The sequence below is a fragment of the Peromyscus californicus genome, unplaced genomic scaffold, assembly GCF_007827085.1.
Source record: "Peromyscus californicus insignis strain IS unplaced genomic scaffold, ASM782708v3 Scaffold_16__1_contigs__length_79575227, whole genome shotgun sequence".
Taxonomy (NCBI): domain Eukaryota; kingdom Metazoa; phylum Chordata; class Mammalia; order Rodentia; family Cricetidae; genus Peromyscus; species Peromyscus californicus.
In genome coordinates, this window is record NW_026294458.1 from 1,750,246 (window position 1) to 1,768,953 (window position 18,708).

Sequence of the window (18,708 nt, forward strand, 5' to 3'; positions counted from 1 at the left end):
ACACATGGGTAGGGGACACTTGGAGAATGGACATTTGAATGGCAGAGTCTGCTCTTGACAGATTTAGGGTAAAGCATGATCCACACGGCTGTGCAGAGGCTGGAGATTGTACCCAGAGGGGGTTGGAAGACATACCTGCTGATTACAGTTGAAAGTTGTAGGCAAAGGAGGGAAAGGCAAAGAGACTTTCAACTAAATAAAGAGATAAAGTTTGTTTTGTCAAAATTTAAAACTTTTTGTGCCTCAAAATATATGCTTAAGAAAGTGGAGAGACTGCCGGGCGGTGGTGGCGCACGCCTTTAATCCCAGCACTTGGGAGGCAGAGGCAGGCGGATCTCTGTGAGTTTGGGGCCAGCCTGGGCTACAGAGTGAGTTCCAGGAAAAGGTGCAAAGCTACACAGAGAAACCCTGTCTCAAAAAACAAAAAAAAAAAAAAGAAAGTGGAGAGATAATACATGTAATACAGGAGGATGTTTGCAGATTGTATATCTCATAAAGGTACAGTATTCCCCATCTATGAAGAATGTTTCATAGACAGGCATTGTAGTTCACACCTATAATCCCAGCCTTGGAGGCTGAGGAAGGAGGATCCTGAGTCCAAGACCAGCCAGGTCAGTACAGAAAGCTCTCTGCCTCAAAACAAACTGAGGATGGAGTTCAAATAGTGTGCTTGCCTGTCACTCATGAATCCCTAGGTTCTGACGTGCATGAATTCCCAGAATTCATAAAGTTTGCATGATGTGATACCAATACTCTAATGGAGGCAGGATCAAAAGTTCAATGTTACCCTCAACTACTTAGTGACTTCCAAACCAGTAGGGACTCTATCTGAATGAGAGAGGTAGAATAGTTTATAATTGAACAGGGTTGAGAGAGGGGGAGAAAAAGGGAGAGAGAGAGAGAGAGAGAGAGAGAGAGAGAGAGAGAGAGTGTCTATTTTAATTAAAATAGAAATATGTCATTTTCCCCCTTCCCTTTATCCCTCTAGCCCCTCGCGGGTACTCTTCTCCCAAAACATTACTTGCCTATAGTTCTTTGTCTACGGGTGGACCTCATGAAACTACCCCCTTCCACATTAGTATGTCTATTGATACTGCCATTGTTTCAGTCATGTTTTTGCAGCCATTTCTGGAAGAGACTTTCACAGCAGACTTCCTGATATTTTGGCTCTATAACCTGTATGTACCTTCTTTCAGAATGTTCCCTGGACTGTGTAGGACTTATGATGTGTGTGTGTGTGTGTGTGTGTGTGTGTGTGTGTGTGTGTGTGTGTGTATTCATTGGTGCTGGACTCCCCCCTTCCATTGACCTCTGAATTGTGTCTAGTTGTGGTTCTCTGTGATGGTCTCCATTTTCTGTAAAGAGAAGCTTCCTTGATGAGAGTTAGCTATACATATTTGGGGGTATAAAGGTAAGATTTTGAATGTGGTAAGGAATTATGCTGGTCTAGCAAAGTGGCAGTGCATTCTTTTCTGAGATATATGACCTCATTAGCCATGGGAAGTTGTTGTGGTTTACAGGACCAGGCATGCTCTCCTTCCTATTGAGTGGGCCTTAAGTCCTAGTAAACAGTTCCCACGACCATGTACTGCACCTTTAAAGATACCTTGCCATGCTGGTCATTGTGGCTCATAGGGATCAGCTAAATAGGACTGTTGTTTCCCTCCCTTGGCAGTTTGCATAGTATTTTATGCTACTGTGGAAGATGGACTGAATGAAGGAGTCTTTCAGGTCACATCCAGCTCAAACCACCTGAGTGTCCTAAGTGGGCAGTGTCTTCAGTAAGAGGCTTACTTTCAACCTCTCAGAGGTGACCAAGGGCCACATCCATAGTATATATTGTTTTGGCAAACACTTGGACTACCCTGATCAATCAATCAACAGGGGATTTCTTCTTCCTGGTACTGCGGTTAAAAAAAAAAAAACCCAGTTCCTTTTTTGTGTGTTTGTGGTTTTTTCCCCCTTTTTTTATGGTGAATTATTTTTTAATTAAGAAATTTTTTTTCATTCATTTTACATACCAATCAAAGATCCCCCTCTTCCATCCTACCACCCCCCAGCCTCCTCCTCCTATCCCACCCCCCACTCCTCCCCAAAAGAAGGAAGGGGCCTCCCATAGGGAGGCACATCCAGTTGAGGCAAGTCCAAGCCCTTCACCCTGCCTCAAGGCTGCACAAGGTGTCACATCATAGGTAGGGGGCACCAGAAAGCCCCCTCTTGCACCAGGGATGGATTCTGATCCTACTGCCAGGGGGCCCCTCAAGCAGATCAAGCTACACAACTGTCTTTCCATGAGGAGGGCCTAGTCCAGTCCCATGCAGGCTCCACAGCCATTGATCCAACTTTCATGAATTCCCACTAGTTTGGTTTGGTCATCTCTGCAAGTTTCCCCATCATGATCCTGAGGCACTTGCTCATAGAATCCCTCTTTTCTCTCTTTGACTGGACTTCTGGAGCTCTGCCAGGTGTTTGGTTGTGGATCTCTGCATCTGCTTCCATCAGGTGTTGGAGAAAAGCTCTGTGATGATGCCCCGCCTGCAGGGCTTCAACGGGTTCTCGACCACCCTAAGGACGGAATGATAGGGACAGGAGATACAAGGAAATACACCAAGTCTAGATTCTGATCAAGGTGCCACTTTAGTTTTCTCCAAGAGGGTTTATATAGTTCCTGCAGGGTGGGGGGAGCAAGAAGCTGTCATCTGCATAAGGTGGGGCAAGCTAACAGGATGTTTGTATAGGATGTTTACAGGGTGAAAGGGTCAAGGGCTCTGCCTCAATGTCCTGTTGCTAGGCAACCTGACTATAAGATGATCTAGTTCCCTATCTTATGGGGGTCTGTATTTTTCCACTAACTAGAGATTCTGTCCTTGTCCCTGACATGATGACAGTTAGGGTATTCACTGGTTTGATCACTGGGGTAAGCCAGTTCAGTTTAGGCACCCTCTCCACTATTGTTAGTAGTCCAAACTGGGGTCATCCTTGGGGATTCCTGGAAACTTCCCTAGCACTGGGTTTCTCTCTGTCCCCATATCGCCCTCTATTATGGGATCTATTTCATTGCTTTCCCACTCCATCCCTGTTCCACCTCAACTATCCCATTCCCTTATGTTCTCATCCCCCTACCCCCTACATTCCATAGCCTACCCTTTACCCCCTGTTTACTCATGGAGACCTAATCTATTTCCTCTTACCAGGGTGATCCATGCTTCCCTCTTTGGGTCTTCCTTTTTAGGTAGCTTCTCTAGAGTTGTGGGTTGCCTGATTGCCCTTTGCTTTATAGCTAGTATCCACTTATGAGTGGGTACATACCATGTTTGTCCTTCTGAGTCTGCCTTACCTCACTCAGGATGATATATTCTAGTTCCATCCATTTGCCTGCAAATTTCATTATGTCATTGTTTTTCTCTGCTGAGTAGTACTCCATTGTGTATATGTACCATATTTTCTTAATCCATTCTTCCATTGAGGGGCATCTCGGTTGTTTCCAGGTTAAATAATAATGCTGCTATGAACATAGTTGAGCATGTGTCCTTGTGGTATGATTGAGTATTCCTTGGGTATATGCCCAAGAGTGGTATAGCTGGGTCTAAAGGAAGATTGATTCCCAATTTTTGGAGAAACCACCATACTGATTTCCAAAGTGGCTGTACCAGTTTGCACTCCCACCAACAGTGGAGGAGTGTTCCCCTTGCTGCACATCCTCTCCAACATAAGCTGTCTGCGGTGCTTTTGCTCTTAGCCATTCTGACAGGTGTAAGATGGTAAAGATGGTATCTCAGAGTCATTTTGTTTTTCACAGCATTCAAGTTACCTGGAAAGGCAATGCAAATAGCCATCAGTAGATGCATATGTAAAGAAAATATGTGTTTGTACTGCGGATCATTAATTGACCATAAAGAAGAATGAAGTGCTGACACACTACAACATAGATGAGTCTGTAAATGTACTGAATGAAAGAAGCCCTACAAAATCACTGCATTATTTTCTAATACCATTATTTTGAAATATCTAGGATATGACTTAGAGAGACAGAAAATGTGTCCTGCCTGCCCCTAGCGAGCGAGACTGGATATGACTGGTAAAGAACAAAGAGTTTCTCTTTAGGCTGGTAAAAATGTTGTGAATTTAGATGTTTGGTGTAAATACTGTAAGTATTTTTAAATATGCTCAAAAGAAATGCTGAAACATTCTTTAAATGTATAATGTACACCATTCGTAAAGTGCTTACAGTATGAGCATAGAGTTAATCTCCCAGAACCCATGTAAAGAGATTCATACTAAGTCCTAGTGCTGAGAGATAGAGACAAGTGGATATCTAGGGTTCACTGGCCAGCCAGCCTAGCCTACTTTGTAAGCTCCAGACCAGTAAGAGACCCTGATCAAAAAACAAGGTGAACGGCACCTGAAAAATGACATCCAAGGTTGACCTGAAACCTCTATACACATATGCACCCACATACACACAGAATATATATATTTTTGTTTGTTTGTTTGTTTTGTTTTGTTTTGTTTTTCGAGACAGGGTTTCTCTGTGTAGCTTTGCGCCTTTCCTGGGACTCACTTGGTAGTCCAGGCTGGCCTCGAACTCACAGAGATCCGCCTGGCTCTGCCTCCCGAGTGCTGGGATTAAAGGCGTGCGCCACCACCGCCCGGTTTATATTTTTAATGTACAGCTAAGGAAATGAATTGGCTGCTCTGACCGGGTGGTGGTGGCACACACCGGGTGGTGGTGGCACACGCCTTTAATCCCAGCACTTGGGAGGCAGAGGCAGGCAGATCTCTGTGAGTTCGAGGCCAGCCTGGTCTACAGAGTGAGTTCCAGGAAAGGCGCAAAGCTACACAGAGAAACCCTGTCTCAAAAAACCAAAAAAAAAAAAAAAAAGAGAGAGAGAGAGAGAATTGGCTGCTCTGGGGCATATTGTGTCATCTAGAAAGGGGAACAGGCCAGCTAAAAACATTTTTAAAGTAGTTTTCTGTAGTAGTCAGATGTAGACAGTACTTTACCTTCTCACACCTGATATATACATCACCTGGAACAGAAAGGGTGCAGAAGGGAGATGCAGTAAAGATTAAAAAAGACTAATTTTCTCAGACACAGACCATATCTCTGCCACAGAGCTACCAGAAGCACAAGCTTGAGCCCTTTTGGCTAAATAATGAGAATCCCAAAACCTTTTCTTTCTTTTTCTTCTATTCACGTAGAATAATTTCTCACTTGCCATGAAACTCCTGAAAGAGCTGCATAAAGATTCAAAAACGAGAGAGACTTGGCAGGTTCAGTGGACTCAGAGTTACTGCCAGCTAAGCCATTGCCGGAGCCGCACCCAGAGCCCCCGGGAACAAGTTCTCACCGTGCTCAAAACCGTCACACTGTTGGGTAACTAGGCTGTTATTTTCCACATAGATTTGAGAATGCTATTTTATATTGTCTTCAAAATCTATTCTTTGTGCTGCTTCATCTGAGAGCTTCACTCTGCCTTACGAACATTATAGTTACCAGTAAAGAGTGCCACAGATTGACGTCATCTCCTTAGGAGGAGAGCAGATCATCCAGCCCTAGGGACAACATTCAGAGTTATGCTTACCTTTAAAATAAAAAAAAAATTAAAACTTTTTCTCGTTAATACTTAACTTCCGTAGTTTTTAGCCTCTAAGCATGAGAGGAGAAAAGCTTCCTTGGTCATGTGTTGGATCTGACCCTCCTGCCATTCACCTCAGGGTAGGCAAGAGCACCACACAGGCTCTGTAAAGGCACCGAGATAAGAACTATTTTCTCCACATGATCCCAGGAACAGAAAACATTCCTAGCACACATTTGTGGTAGCATACACCTGTAGTTCCAGCACTGAGGAGGCCGAGGCAGGGTAATTGCCACAATTTTAAGACCAGCCAGTGTTATATAGGGAGACTGTCTCAAAAAAAAAAAAAAAAAAAGAAACAAACAAACAAACAAAAGCAAGCAGAACAGGGAAGGCAGAAAATGGTCCTAGGGTTTCTGGAATCATTATGCTGATATTAAGGCTATGAGTACAGTTGTCTGGCATGTTTGATGCTCTGGGTTTGCTTTCTAGTGGGCACACTGCTGGGTGCTGCAGCTCAGAGTTCCTTGCCCAGCACCATGTGGTAAGAAGCAGAACTAGAATGCTTTTGTTTCATAAGCTATACACCATAGTATCAATTTAAAATCTGTCCTGGGTTACTAATGCATATAAACAAATATGTTAATAAGAGCCATTTTCTGTTCTTTGCAACATATAAAACTAGGAATTTTATAAAATATGGATGATACTAGAAAGAAAGGTTATTCCTACTTTTAAACTTTAATTCTGCAGATTTCAATATTTACTTTTAACAAAAAACATTTTCTATTAGCAAGTTTAAGAAATTCTTTCGGGGGCTGGAGAGATGGCTCAGAGGTTAAGAGCACTGGCTGTTCTTCCAGAGGTCCTGAGTTCAATTCCCAGAAACCACATGGTGGCTCACAACCATCTAGAATGAGATCTGGTGCCCTCTTCTGGCCTGCAGACATACATACAGGCAGAACATTGTATACATAATAAATAAATAAATCTTTAAAAAAAAAAAAAAAAGAAATTCTTTCATGCCAATATGGGCAGAGGAGAGATACCCACCCACTCCAACCCGCCCATTAATGCCTGAGACAGGTGGAGGAGCTGGTCCTGGGGTCATAAGAGCAGGAGTACTATCCCTGCCCCTCACCAGCTTCAATGGCCCCCTGAACCTCACCTGGACAACACAATAGAGCTGGCCCTGATGGTGTAGATGTGAGAGAGCCTCAGAACTGGCCCTACTCCTTGCTTATTGCTGGAAGAGGTGAATTAGCCAAAGCAATGCTAGAGAGCTCACCCTGGTGGTGAGGACAGGGCAGAACTGGCAGCTGCCCAGGCCCAGATCCAGGGTTATAACTGGGCCCGCCCCAACATCCCCCCATCTGTGATCTGCTGGAGCATGTGAAGAGATCTGACTCGCAGACCCAAAGCTGCAGGATCTCTACAACACAGGGCCACAACAGGATATCCAAGAAGAGACCCAGTGAGGGCCCAGCATTGATAGTGTAGCAGAAGCCAGAGGCCTTGAACCAGACCAATGACTCTTTGTAGTGACACTCGTAAGTAAAGATGTGTGAACAAAGGGAGGTCTACTGCATGACTCACTGTGTCACACTGCAGCTTCCATGATGAGATTTTTAAGCCCCCCCCCCATATTTTCCTTTTTTCTCTTAAATTTTGTTTTATTTTGAGGGGGTGCAGGGGCAGACGGTGGATGTAAAGGGATGGAGAAATGAATGAGATCCAGATACATGATGTAAAAAGACACATAGAATAAATTTTTAAAAGTTTAAAAAAAAAATAAAATCTTTCATCAGAAAATGAAGACAAAAAAAAAAGAAAAGAAAGTGAAGCCAAGTTCTTGTACCTCTAAGATTGTTTTAGTTAGTATCTTAATTTAAAAAAAAAAAACTTACTGACTGTAAATTTCTTCTTTTAAAAAAAAATCAATTTTTTCCTTTCCTTTTTTAATCCAACAGATGAGAGTAATATGTCAAGCTACTTAAACAAAAATATTCGGGCTTCTTGTGACCAGAACATTCTTTGGGGTACAACTTTCAGGATCATGGCTGATGCTCTCCACAGGGAACCAGCCTGCCTGTCTGACCTGGAGGAGAGCAAGGCCAAATCAATCTTGGCACTTTCTGGGTCTAATGCAGAGAGCACAGAGAAGGTAAGAAAAAAATGGAAGCGGGTCAGTCCTTGCGCTGTGTGTCTTTTATGTGCTGCCCTCAGGACAAAGTGAAGGAGCAATGAGAAAGCGTTCTTCTGTGGATTTAAAATGTGGTGCAAGCCTAGCATTTGGGAGCTGCCATTAGGTACAGCCTAACCGAGACCTGGTCTTAAAAACACAGTTAAGCCGGGCGGTGGTGGCGTATGCCTTTAATCCCAGCACTTGGGAGGCAGAGGCAGGCGGATCTCTGTGAGTTCGAGGCTAGCCTGGTCTCCAAAGCGAGTTCCAGGAAAGGCGCAAAGCTAAATAGAGAAACCCTGTCTCGAAAAAAAAAAAAAAACAAAAAAAAAAAAAAAAAAAAAAAAACACAGTTAAAATGAAATGATGAAAATAAAATGAAATGATTGACAACTGTCACTTCAAGTTTCTTATGTGGAAAACTGACATAATCCATGTTATTTGACATAATCCTATTTGTTATTTGAATTATGTCTTTTTGTTTTGTTTTGTTGTTTTGTTGGTTTTTGAGCCAGTGTCATATGTATACCAAGCATGTCTTACACTTGCTGTGTAACCAAGGATGGATTTGAATTTCCTCTACTTCCCATGTGCTTGGATTAGAGGTGTGTGACACCGCACCCAGTTTATGTGGTACTGTGGACTGAAGCCAGGGCTTCAGGAAAACTAAGCAAGCACTCTACCAACTGAGCTGCATCCCAGCCCCTTGAATAATACAGGGGATTTGTTATTGTTTTGTTGTTTTATTTTTTTTAAACTATCCTGAAACTGATTATGTAGACCAGGTTGGCTTGGAATTTAGAACAATCCTTCTACTTCTGCATCCTGAATACTGGAATTACATGCCCAACTTAGTAATGCAGATCTTTAAAACAAGCTTTTGTTGGAGTGGTGGGTAGTTCTTCCATGAGTTTGTATATGAAATTTCATCACTAATTTCTGTTGAGATGGTTTCTCCACCATCTTGTAGGATAAAACAGCCATTTCTGCTTTTGTACTTATTGTGAGCAGTGGTAAGGTTGTTATTTCTTTTTGGTTTTCAGATAATTTTTTATTTTTAATAGTTAGCTTCTTCATCTTCTGTCATGCCTCAGTGCAATCATGTTGTCCTGTCTTCTCCCTTTTCAATGTCACTGATATCTTTGCAGGACATGAGCATACAGCACCAGCTTTCATCAGTTTTTTTAATCCCGGTGGAGTTCACAGTCCCTTAGACTGGCCCAATTCTGCATGGCTCATTGACTGACGGGCATGTTCTCTTTAGTTTGTCTGGTTGTTGTATGCTCCAGATTTTACTGGGATTACTTACTGTCTTGCATCCAGGGCACATGTGCCTGCACACACACACACACACACACACACACACACACACACACCAGTTAATGTAGCTTTAATAATGTATATATTGCTTATTTTATTAAAAAAAAGGATCTCACTGTTGACTAGGTGACATCAAACTCTTGGGCCCCAGGGATTCCCTTGCCTCAGTTGGGACTGCACATACCACACCTAACTTCTCAGTGTTGTTTCAAACCTATTTATTGATCTAGTCATGCATTTTCTGAATTCCAGGTAATTTCAGGCCTGTACCAGAGAGCATTCCATCACTTCTCCAAGGCTGTGCAGTCAGCTGAAGAGGAAAACCAGCTTTCCTGCAGGGGCCATGAGGCTGCAACCGAGCAGGCCCATGCTTATATGACACTGGTAGGTTTCTGTGACCAACAGCTCCGAAAGGTAGAAGAGAGTGCATCCTGTGCATCACAGAAGAGAAGTAGAGGTTAGTGTTCTATATGTCACCTTGAAAAATGTATAGATGATTTTGATCTCGTGTGTGTGTGTGTGTGTGTGTGTGTGTGTGTGTGTGTGTGTGTGTGTGTTTCAAATGACAGATATTTTGCTTTGTTAGATCTTTAGAGATGATAATATCTCCAAGCAACACAACTGCATTCAATTAAATCTGTTTATTTATTGGCAGTTCCGGGGTTTCAACCAGCCTTGATAATGCTGGGCAAGAACTGCACCATTGAGCTAAGACTCCATTCCTTAGCTTTCAGGGACAATGTCTCTCTGTGTAGCACAGGCCAGCCTTGAACTTGCCATTCTGCTCTGCCTGCCAGGTTGGCATTACAAGTGCAAGCCTTCACACCTAACTCATTTGTTTCACGTCACTTATTTTACTTGCCATTTGTTACTGGTTCATGTGGTTTGCCTCTTGCTCTGGGAATAAAATCAGGAGCATCATCCAGCATGTGCTCTCAGTCCAGGATGAAAACTGCTTCCTGAAAGATTAGACAAATGTGTGTGACATTTCTTAACTGAAAGAAAAGTACTGGAGAGGGAACAGTGACAGACTAAAAAAAAGCAGCCAAAAAAGGGAAATTAATTATTTGTCGCATTTATGGTTGTGTGCTAACTTTGCTGTCTTTGATTCTGTAGAACTGGAAGCATATCCAGCACTTGTGGTGGAGAAACTGTTGAGAGCATTAAAGTTAAACTCTTCCGAAGCCAGGCTGAAATTTCCTAGACTACTTCAGATTATAGAACAATATTCAGAGGAGACCTTAAACTTAATGAAAAAAGAGGTTGGTATCCTTGAGAGTGGAAGAGAACTTTTCAGGAATTAAAGACACATGTTTACTTATATCTACACTCAGTGTGTATAATACACATGTTCTGGCCTTTTTTTTAAACCTTGGTGTGTGTACACATGCTGCATCATGCATGTGGAGGTCAGAGAACAACATTAGATATCATTCCTCACCTTCTGCCCTGTGTTTGCCACTTGATGTGATTCTCCTATTTTCTCCTGCATCTGAGGACTCCAGATGAGTGCCACATCACATCTGACTTCACGTGGGCTCTGAGGATCCAGATTCAGCCCCTCCTCATGCTAGTACAGCATGTGCTTTGCTCACTGAGCCATCTGTACAGCACCATAGTACAGCTTTTCCAACCAACACTGAGTTCTGCTGTATGCTGAGTATACAGTGGATTAAAGGAGTATGAATATTCACATTTACCTATTTTCCTTTGTGAGTATAGTAAGAACTATATCTGAACAAGAACCAAATCAATCAAGGAAGAATATTTTTGGAACAAAGATGGGGGCTTTGTGTGGAATTTTGCAGCCCACACAGATGGAACTGTAGTCTGTAACATCTGTTGGTATCTTAGCCTAAGGAGAAGACTAAGTGGGAATTGAGAGGTTCATGTATGCACATACAACAGCCTGCAGCCTCCATACCCTTGTTCCATGACTCACTTGGGGATACACATGCTGGCCTTGTCCGTGCCCCATGGGTCCTGTCTGTATAAGGAGGCTCCATCTGTACAAGAATAGGGCCATATGAAAAGTTCCTTCATATTTTTAGATTAATAACTAGAAAATAAACCCAAACTTTGACTTGAAAAATAAGAACTGAGAAAGGACTAACTGGTACCTACTACTTTATGTAGCAAGATCTTGTATTTTGTGTGTGTGCATGAGTGCCCAGGCTAAAGGTCTATTTCCTGTGTCTTCCTCAGCTGCTCTCCACATTTTCTTTTGAGACAGAGTCTCTCCCTGAGCCTGCAGCTTGCCAATTCGGGTAGACTGGCTGGCCTACAGCTCCCTGTCCCCATTTTCTCCTGGCTCTGCCTCCCCAGCACTGGGATTACAGGTCCATGCTACTGCACCTCATTTTTCCATAGGTATTGGAGACTGAACTCACTTCTATTTTACGAACTGAGCCATCTCCCTAGCTCTGTATAACAAAATCTTAGATAATGTTCGTCTGTAAGCCCTAAGGGTTGCCAAGTTGTCAGGACTCTTACCCCATGAGGGCCTAACTATTCAAGATAACACAGTAAGTAAAATCGAATATATAGCTTTACAAAAATGAGGTAAATTGGTCTTTGTTAATTTTATATTCATGTAATGAGACATCATGTACAAGGCAACTTATAGAAGACTGTTTTTGGAGAGGTTTCAGTATCAGGATTCAAGTCCATGACCATGACAGTTAGGAGCATGACTACAAGCAGGCAGACATGGCGTGGCACTGGAGCAGTAAGTGAAAGCTCACATCTTAAGACACAACCACAATGCAGTTAGGGGGCACACTGTGAATGGTAGGAATCTTTTGAAATCTCAAAGCCCACCTCCAACACACCTCCTCTAACAAGACCATAACTTCCTAATCCTTCCCCGACAGTTCTACCAGTTGGGGACCAAACATTTAAATATATGAGCTTGTGGGGACCATTCTCATTCAAACCACCACAGCAGGTATGATCCCATTCTTTGAGCAAAGAATATGTATATACTTGTACAGAAAAAGCTTAGAAGAATCCAGTGGTTCCTTAGCAAAAGAGAGCTAAGAAAGAGACAACATATAAGACATTTCATATTAAACATATTTTACTTTTATAGCCTTTATAGTAAATAGTGCCAAGTGTTTCATTCATTTTCAAACTATAGTTTTCTGAATTTTAGATTTCATCCATTCCTTGCTGGCAGTTCATTGGCTGGATCAGTCACATGGTGGCCTTACTGGACAAAGAGGAAGCCATTGCAGTACAACACACCGTGGAAGAGATTGCTGATAACTACCCACAGGCCATTATCTACCCTTTTATAATAAGCAGTGAAAGCTACTCCTTTACACATACTTCTTCTGGTCATAAGAATAAAGCATTTGTTGAAAGGTAATGTTTCGGTATTGGGTTGATAAGATACTATAGGGTATAAAAATTTTGTGTGGTAAAAACAAAAACATGCAAATACATTTGATGTGTTCATGAAGCATAGAAATTCTTAGACATCTCTTGAGTTTATCTTCTCTCCATATACTTATTAGAGAATTTCTTTCCTTTTGAAAATATTGTTTGTCTTGGGTGCTTGCCTACATGCCCATAGTTAATAATCTTTTGCATAATACAGACTAGATGAGATGCTTTTTGCAATCAGTTCTTGTCCTAGTTAGTTTGCTTTTATAAATTTGACACAAGCAAGGGTCATTTAAGAAGCGAGAGCCTCAATTGAGAAAATGATCCAATCTGATTAGCTCTGAGGGGCATTTTCTTGATTAATGATTGATAAGGTAGGGCCCAGTTCAAGTGGATGGTGTCACTCCTGGGCAGTTAGTCCTGGGTTCCATAAGAAAGCAAGCCAAGCAAACCAGGCTTAAGGAACAAGCCAGTAAGCAGCATCCCTCCATGGTCTCTGCTTCAGTTCCTCACTCCAGGTTCCCGTCTTGAGATCAAGCCCTGACTTTCCCAGTGATAAACTGTTCCCTGAGAGCTATAAGCTGAGATGAACCCTCCTCCCATCCCCACATTGCTTCTGTTTTTGGTGTTTATCACAGCAGTAGAACCCCCAGCTGAGACTGTTCTTAAGCTGCCCTTTAAGATATATTGGAATGTTGGCATGGTGATGCATGCTTGTATTCACAAATACTCTGGAACCTGTGACAGGAGACTCTGAAGTTGGAGGGCAGCCTGAGCTATATATAAACAACATACCACAAATAATAGATGAAAATGTAATAATATAAATCCAGAGAAACTAGGGAGATGGCTTAGTGGGTAAGAGCGCTTATTCTGCAAGCATAACTTGAGTTCCATTCCCCAGGACCCATGGCTATATGTACCTGTAAACTCAGCCAGGGGAGGGGGGGGGGACGGACACAACACAGAGACAGGCAGCCTAAGCAAAACAATGAGCTTTGAATTTATTGAGAGACTGTCTCAAGGAAATAAGGTAGAAAGTGAGACACCCACTTCTGCTTTGGCCTCTGTCTGTGCACACATAAGTACACACACTCAAATGTTCATGTATATATCACATGGTGTGTATGTAGGTATGTATACATACACATGCATACATACAAAGAGACATCCCTCTTCTGAATTAGGGTACAACAGATAGCCTGAAGTATCATCTTTTTCACTGTTTTGGTTATTTATAGGTTGAGACCAATGGCATAATGAGCTTTGGTGTGATTTTTACAAGAATACTTTGTAAATGCATTGTTTCCTGGGCACATCCTCCATCAAGAGGTGTTTTGTGCATCAAGCATCGGTAAACCCAATTCCAAACACCAAACACTACTAAATATTAAGCCATTCATTGATCTCAGAATAACAGTACCTGAATCTTACCCTTAAGTAGGTTTTCCAACTCCCCCAATACAGAAACATTGTAATTAAATAACATGAATAAACAGAATATTCTACTCAATAACTATAGAATATACATTCTTCTCAACAACCTCTGGGACTTTTTCCAAAATAGACCATATTTTAGGACACTGAGTGTTAATAAATATTGAATAAATTAAAATAATCTAACTGGTGACAATGAAATCAAACTATAAATTAATGAGAAACTGTAGTTTTTAATTTAGTAGTTTGTAGTTGTAAACAATATACAAACTAATGGAGACTAAACAATGCACTATTGAATAGTGAGTGGGTTATTGAAGAAATCAGGAGAAAAGTTTTTATATTCCTAGAATTAAAGTGCAAACACACCAGAGCCTATGAAAAACAAAAGATTCTAAGAAGGAAGTATATAGTTGTAAGTGCCTACTTTATGAAATTATAGAGATCGCAAACAACTTAATGATACATCTTAAGATCTTAGAAAACTAAAAACAAGCCAAGCCCCAAATCAATAGATGATAGTAAATAATAGCAGTCAGAGCACAAATTAATGAAATAGAAATATTGTTTTTAACTTCAGCACAGTGGCTACACCTTAATCTACTGCTATTTCAGCCAGCAACTGTGCTCTGCAGTTACTGGCCTCCTTCTCTGGCAGCAGCCCAACTGCTCAGGCCACAGCATGGTGGGAATTCTGTTTCCACAGACACTGGCTCTGTTCCTGCCCCTACAGGTAGCTTTAACTAAATCTATATCATTGTATTTATAAATAAGACTCAGCATTCAAAGGTTGGTTTAAAAATCTGCTAGGTCAGAGAGGTTGAATAGCAACTAGCTAACCTTCTTTCCTTGCTGGTGTCTCCCAAAAGGCATGCCCTTCCGTCCACTCCACCTAAACAAAAAAAGCTACACCACCCACAACCCCTCCCTACTACTTCCAGTACATCTCTCTCTTCCAGATGCCCTCTGAGGCTCTATGATCACTTTCTGTCAACTAGTTGCTAACTCATCCTCCTTACCCAAGGTTAATTTTATTAATTAGTGCAAATACAAACTTCGGGTTCACAGTATGATCAAATATCCCCCAACATAGAAACAAAAAAAATACAAAAGAAATCAATGAAACAGAAGATTAATGTCTCGAATAGACTACTCAAAAAACCAAATACCAAAAAACCCACACAATCCAGTAAATGGGCTCATGAAGTGAGCTGTAATAAGCAAACATATGCAAGTATCTCTGTAAATATATGGATTGTTACAAGTATATTCACAAGCATATATAACTAGTTCATATGGTAGTTCTATTTCTTTGTGTTTTGCTGTTGTCTTGACATAGGGTTTCACTATGTAGCTCACAAGCTCTATTTTTTGTTTTCCTGGTGTATGTTTTTGAAACCTTTGTCAAAGATTTGGTCACTGCACGTACCAAGTAGATTTATATATGGGTCCTCTATTCCATTTTTCTACCTGTTTGTTTTTGTGTAAGTATCGTGCAGTTTTTGTTACTATGGCTCTGTGGGGATACCTCCAACATTGTTCTTTTTGCCAGGGCTACATAATGAAACCCTATCTCCAGACAGTAACAGCAACAAACCAAAAAAATAGACCTACTACATTATCCATCTAAACTGTTCCTGTGAATGTACTGTTAAGAAGCCACATAACTGCAAAGACCTGCATATCTTTATGTACTGTGGCACTGTCAACAACAGTTAGTTGATGGACTCAGCCTAAGTATCTATGAATGTGAATGAATAAACAATGTGTGATGTATCATAGAGTTTTATTCAACCATAAAGAAAAACAAACTTGTATTGTTTGCATGAAAATAAATAGAATGAGGCATCATCATATATCAAGAGAAATAAGCCAGACTCAAGTCAGGTGGTAGTGGTGCACACCTTTAATCCCAGCACTCGGGAGGCAGAGCCAGGTGGATCTCTGTGAGTTCAAGGCCAGCTTGGGCTACAGATTGAGTTCTAGGACAGGCTCCAAAACTACACAGAGAAACCCTGTCTCGAAAAACAAAACAAAACCAAAAAACCAGACTCAAACAAATAGCCTCACTTTCATATGTATATCCATCTGGCATGCAAGTAGAAGCAAAATTGTCTGAGAAAAGGAAAGATACTCATGGGAGGGAGAAAAAGAGGATATAGGAAGCAGAGATGGTCAAAGTCCATAGTATACTTGAATAAATTATCTTTATGAAATCCATCACTATGTATGAATACAATCAATAAGATAATTAAAAATCTTTACATAAAACAACTGTTTCTGACAAGAGCTGAATTGCCTCAGTGCCAAGGAATTTGAAAGGCAGATCAGTTGTCACACTCTGTACATACCACTTGCACCACCTTGCCCCACCAGCTCCACCATCTCTGAGCAGAATCTAGAACAGTAAGCCTATTTTTAAAAATGAACACATGAAAAATATTTGTAAGAAAGTACCTGTCATACTTCAAGATGTTTAAAGCTAATTATATTCATCAGTATCCATATCTACTATGGATTTATTCTCAACCTTCTTAACCTTTCTAATGCTGCGACCCTTTAATACAGTTCCTCATGTTGTGTTGGCCCCCAACCATAAAATTATTTCCATTGCTACTTCATAACTGTAATTTGGCTACTGTTACGAATCATAATATATCTGATATGCAAGATATTTAATATGTGACCGCTTAATACAGTTCCTCATGTTCTGACCCCCCAACCGTAAAATTATTTCCATTGCTACTTCATAACTGTAATTTGGCTACTGTTATGAATCACAATATAGCTGATATACAAGATATCTAATATGCAACCCCTGTGAAAGGGTCATTCAACCTCCCAGAGGGTCTCAACCCACAGGTTGAGAACCACTGCTTTAAAGAGCAGATGTTAATCTAATGTTGCATATAATTCTCAAATCACTACTTCCCTGGAACAGTAGTCGCTCTGTGTGTGTGTGTGCGCGCGCGTGTGTGCGTAGGACATGAATTTATGTGTATACTTATATGTAAACATATCAAGAAAGTACATGTTCTAAACCTATATTTTAAATATGTAAAAAAAAAAGTCCCTGGTCATTAGAAAATGTTTAATTACCTAAACCTAGTGGTGTTGGTGGTGGCTGTGTTTTGAGACAAGGTCTCTGTATGTATCCCTCACTGTCCTGAAACTCTCTGTGTAGACCAGGGTGGCCCTGAATTCATAGAGATCCACCTGCTTCTACCTCTGAGTGCTAGGATTAAAGATGTGTGCCACCATGCTTGGCCTAAACCTGGTAATTTTTTTATAGGATAAAAAGTAAACTTGATCAAGGAGGAGAGATTCAAGATTTTATTAATGCCCTAGATCAGCTCTCCAATCCAGATCTGATCTTTAAGGTAAGAAAACAACCGTTAACAATAAAAATTAATGCAGATAGCATTTGTGTATAGTCTAGCTTCTTTCTTGATTCTTTTTTTCTCTCTTTTGGCACAGGACTGGGTTAAAGATATTAACAATGAACTAGGAAAGAATCCTGTGAATAAAAATAATATTGAAAAACTGTATAAAAGGATGCACACTGCCTTGGGTGACCTTCAGGCTCCAGGCCTGGGGCCATTCAGAAGGAGGTTCATACAGGTATGAATAGATAGAATTGCCTTGATGGTAGCAACAGCGTTCACATTTGATTGGGTCCTGACTCTTGTTTGAGCTTGCTTTAGATCTGATGTCTTCTGCAAGATACAGTAATTGAGTATGTGTCCATTCAGTGGTGACAAGTGGGTCAGTAGACAAAGCTTTTGGGTGTAGTATGTTCCCTTCGTGCTCAGATTCTAATATCTGAAGATTGCATGTAGTTCAGTATTTGTAACTCTCAGGATGATTTAGGTATTAGATCAAGAAAGTATTTCTGTCTTACATAAGATGATAAGTATTCTGAAGCATGTAGTTTAGGGCAACAGTTTGGTTGCTTAGAGACACAGTGTAGACCCAGTTCCCAGGGCCATAGGGATCATGTGACCAACACTGCTTATAAAAAGCTATATTTCAGACAAGTGTGACAGAGGGAGATCTGTTTTAGTTATTCTAGAGTTGGAAAGAGTTCTGAAGTGAGGGGCACTCTTTTATTTTGTTTCTTTTTTTAATTTTGAAAAAATTTTACATGCAATATATTTTGATCATGTTTTCCCATCCCTCAATTTCTACACTATCTTCCCTACCTGCCTACACATTGAACTTTATGTTCTTTTTCTCTCTTTAAAAAAAAAAAAAAAAAACCCACAAAAACAAAAATCAAATGAGAAAAAAAAAAGTAAACCAAAGATACTTAAAACAAAAAGTCTAAAATATGCCATTGAGTTCATTTTGTGTTCACCATCTACTGCTGGGCATGGGGCCTACCCTAAAGTGTGACTGTATAACCAGTGAGACTCCATTGGAGAAAACCAATTTTTCCTTTGCAAGCAGGTATCAATTGCAGATAGCTTCTTGGCTAGAGGTGGGACCCTATCTCCACTTCCCCTTCTCAGTGATAGAATTCTGGCTTGAACCTGTGCAAATCTATACAATCTCTGTGAGTTCATATGTGTATCAGTCCTGTTGTGTCTGGAAGACACTGTTTCCTTGGAGTTATCCATCACCTCTGGCTCTTAAAATCTTTCCACTTTTTCTTCCACCATGAGCCTTGGGGAGAGATGTTTGTTGAAGACATTTAGGACTGGGTGCTCCAAATTCTCTCCCACTCTGCATATTGTCCAGCTGAAGGTCTCTGATAATTCCTATCAACTGCAAAAAAAAAAAAAGCTTCTCTGATGTAGGTGG

General features: G+C 41.0%; 1 protein-coding gene across 2 annotated transcripts in view; it reads left to right on the top strand.

Moving 5' to 3' along the window:
* The window catches only part of Prkdc (protein kinase, DNA-activated, catalytic subunit), a 237,871-nt gene that overhangs the window by 192,789 nt on the left and 26,374 nt on the right, over nt 1-18,708 (top strand). For both annotated transcript variants that reach the window (XM_052739941.1, XM_052739943.1), the window contains 7 exons: nt 5,203-5,377; nt 7,550-7,743; nt 9,334-9,538; nt 10,198-10,343; nt 12,236-12,447; nt 17,198-17,285; nt 17,383-17,526. In XM_052739941.1, coding sequence (XP_052595901.1) covers nt 5,203-5,377; nt 7,550-7,743; nt 9,334-9,538; nt 10,198-10,343; nt 12,236-12,447; nt 17,198-17,285; nt 17,383-17,526 — 1,164 coding nt within the window. The remainder of the gene's footprint in view (nt 1-5,202; nt 5,378-7,549; nt 7,744-9,333; nt 9,539-10,197; nt 10,344-12,235; nt 12,448-17,197; nt 17,286-17,382; nt 17,527-18,708) is intronic.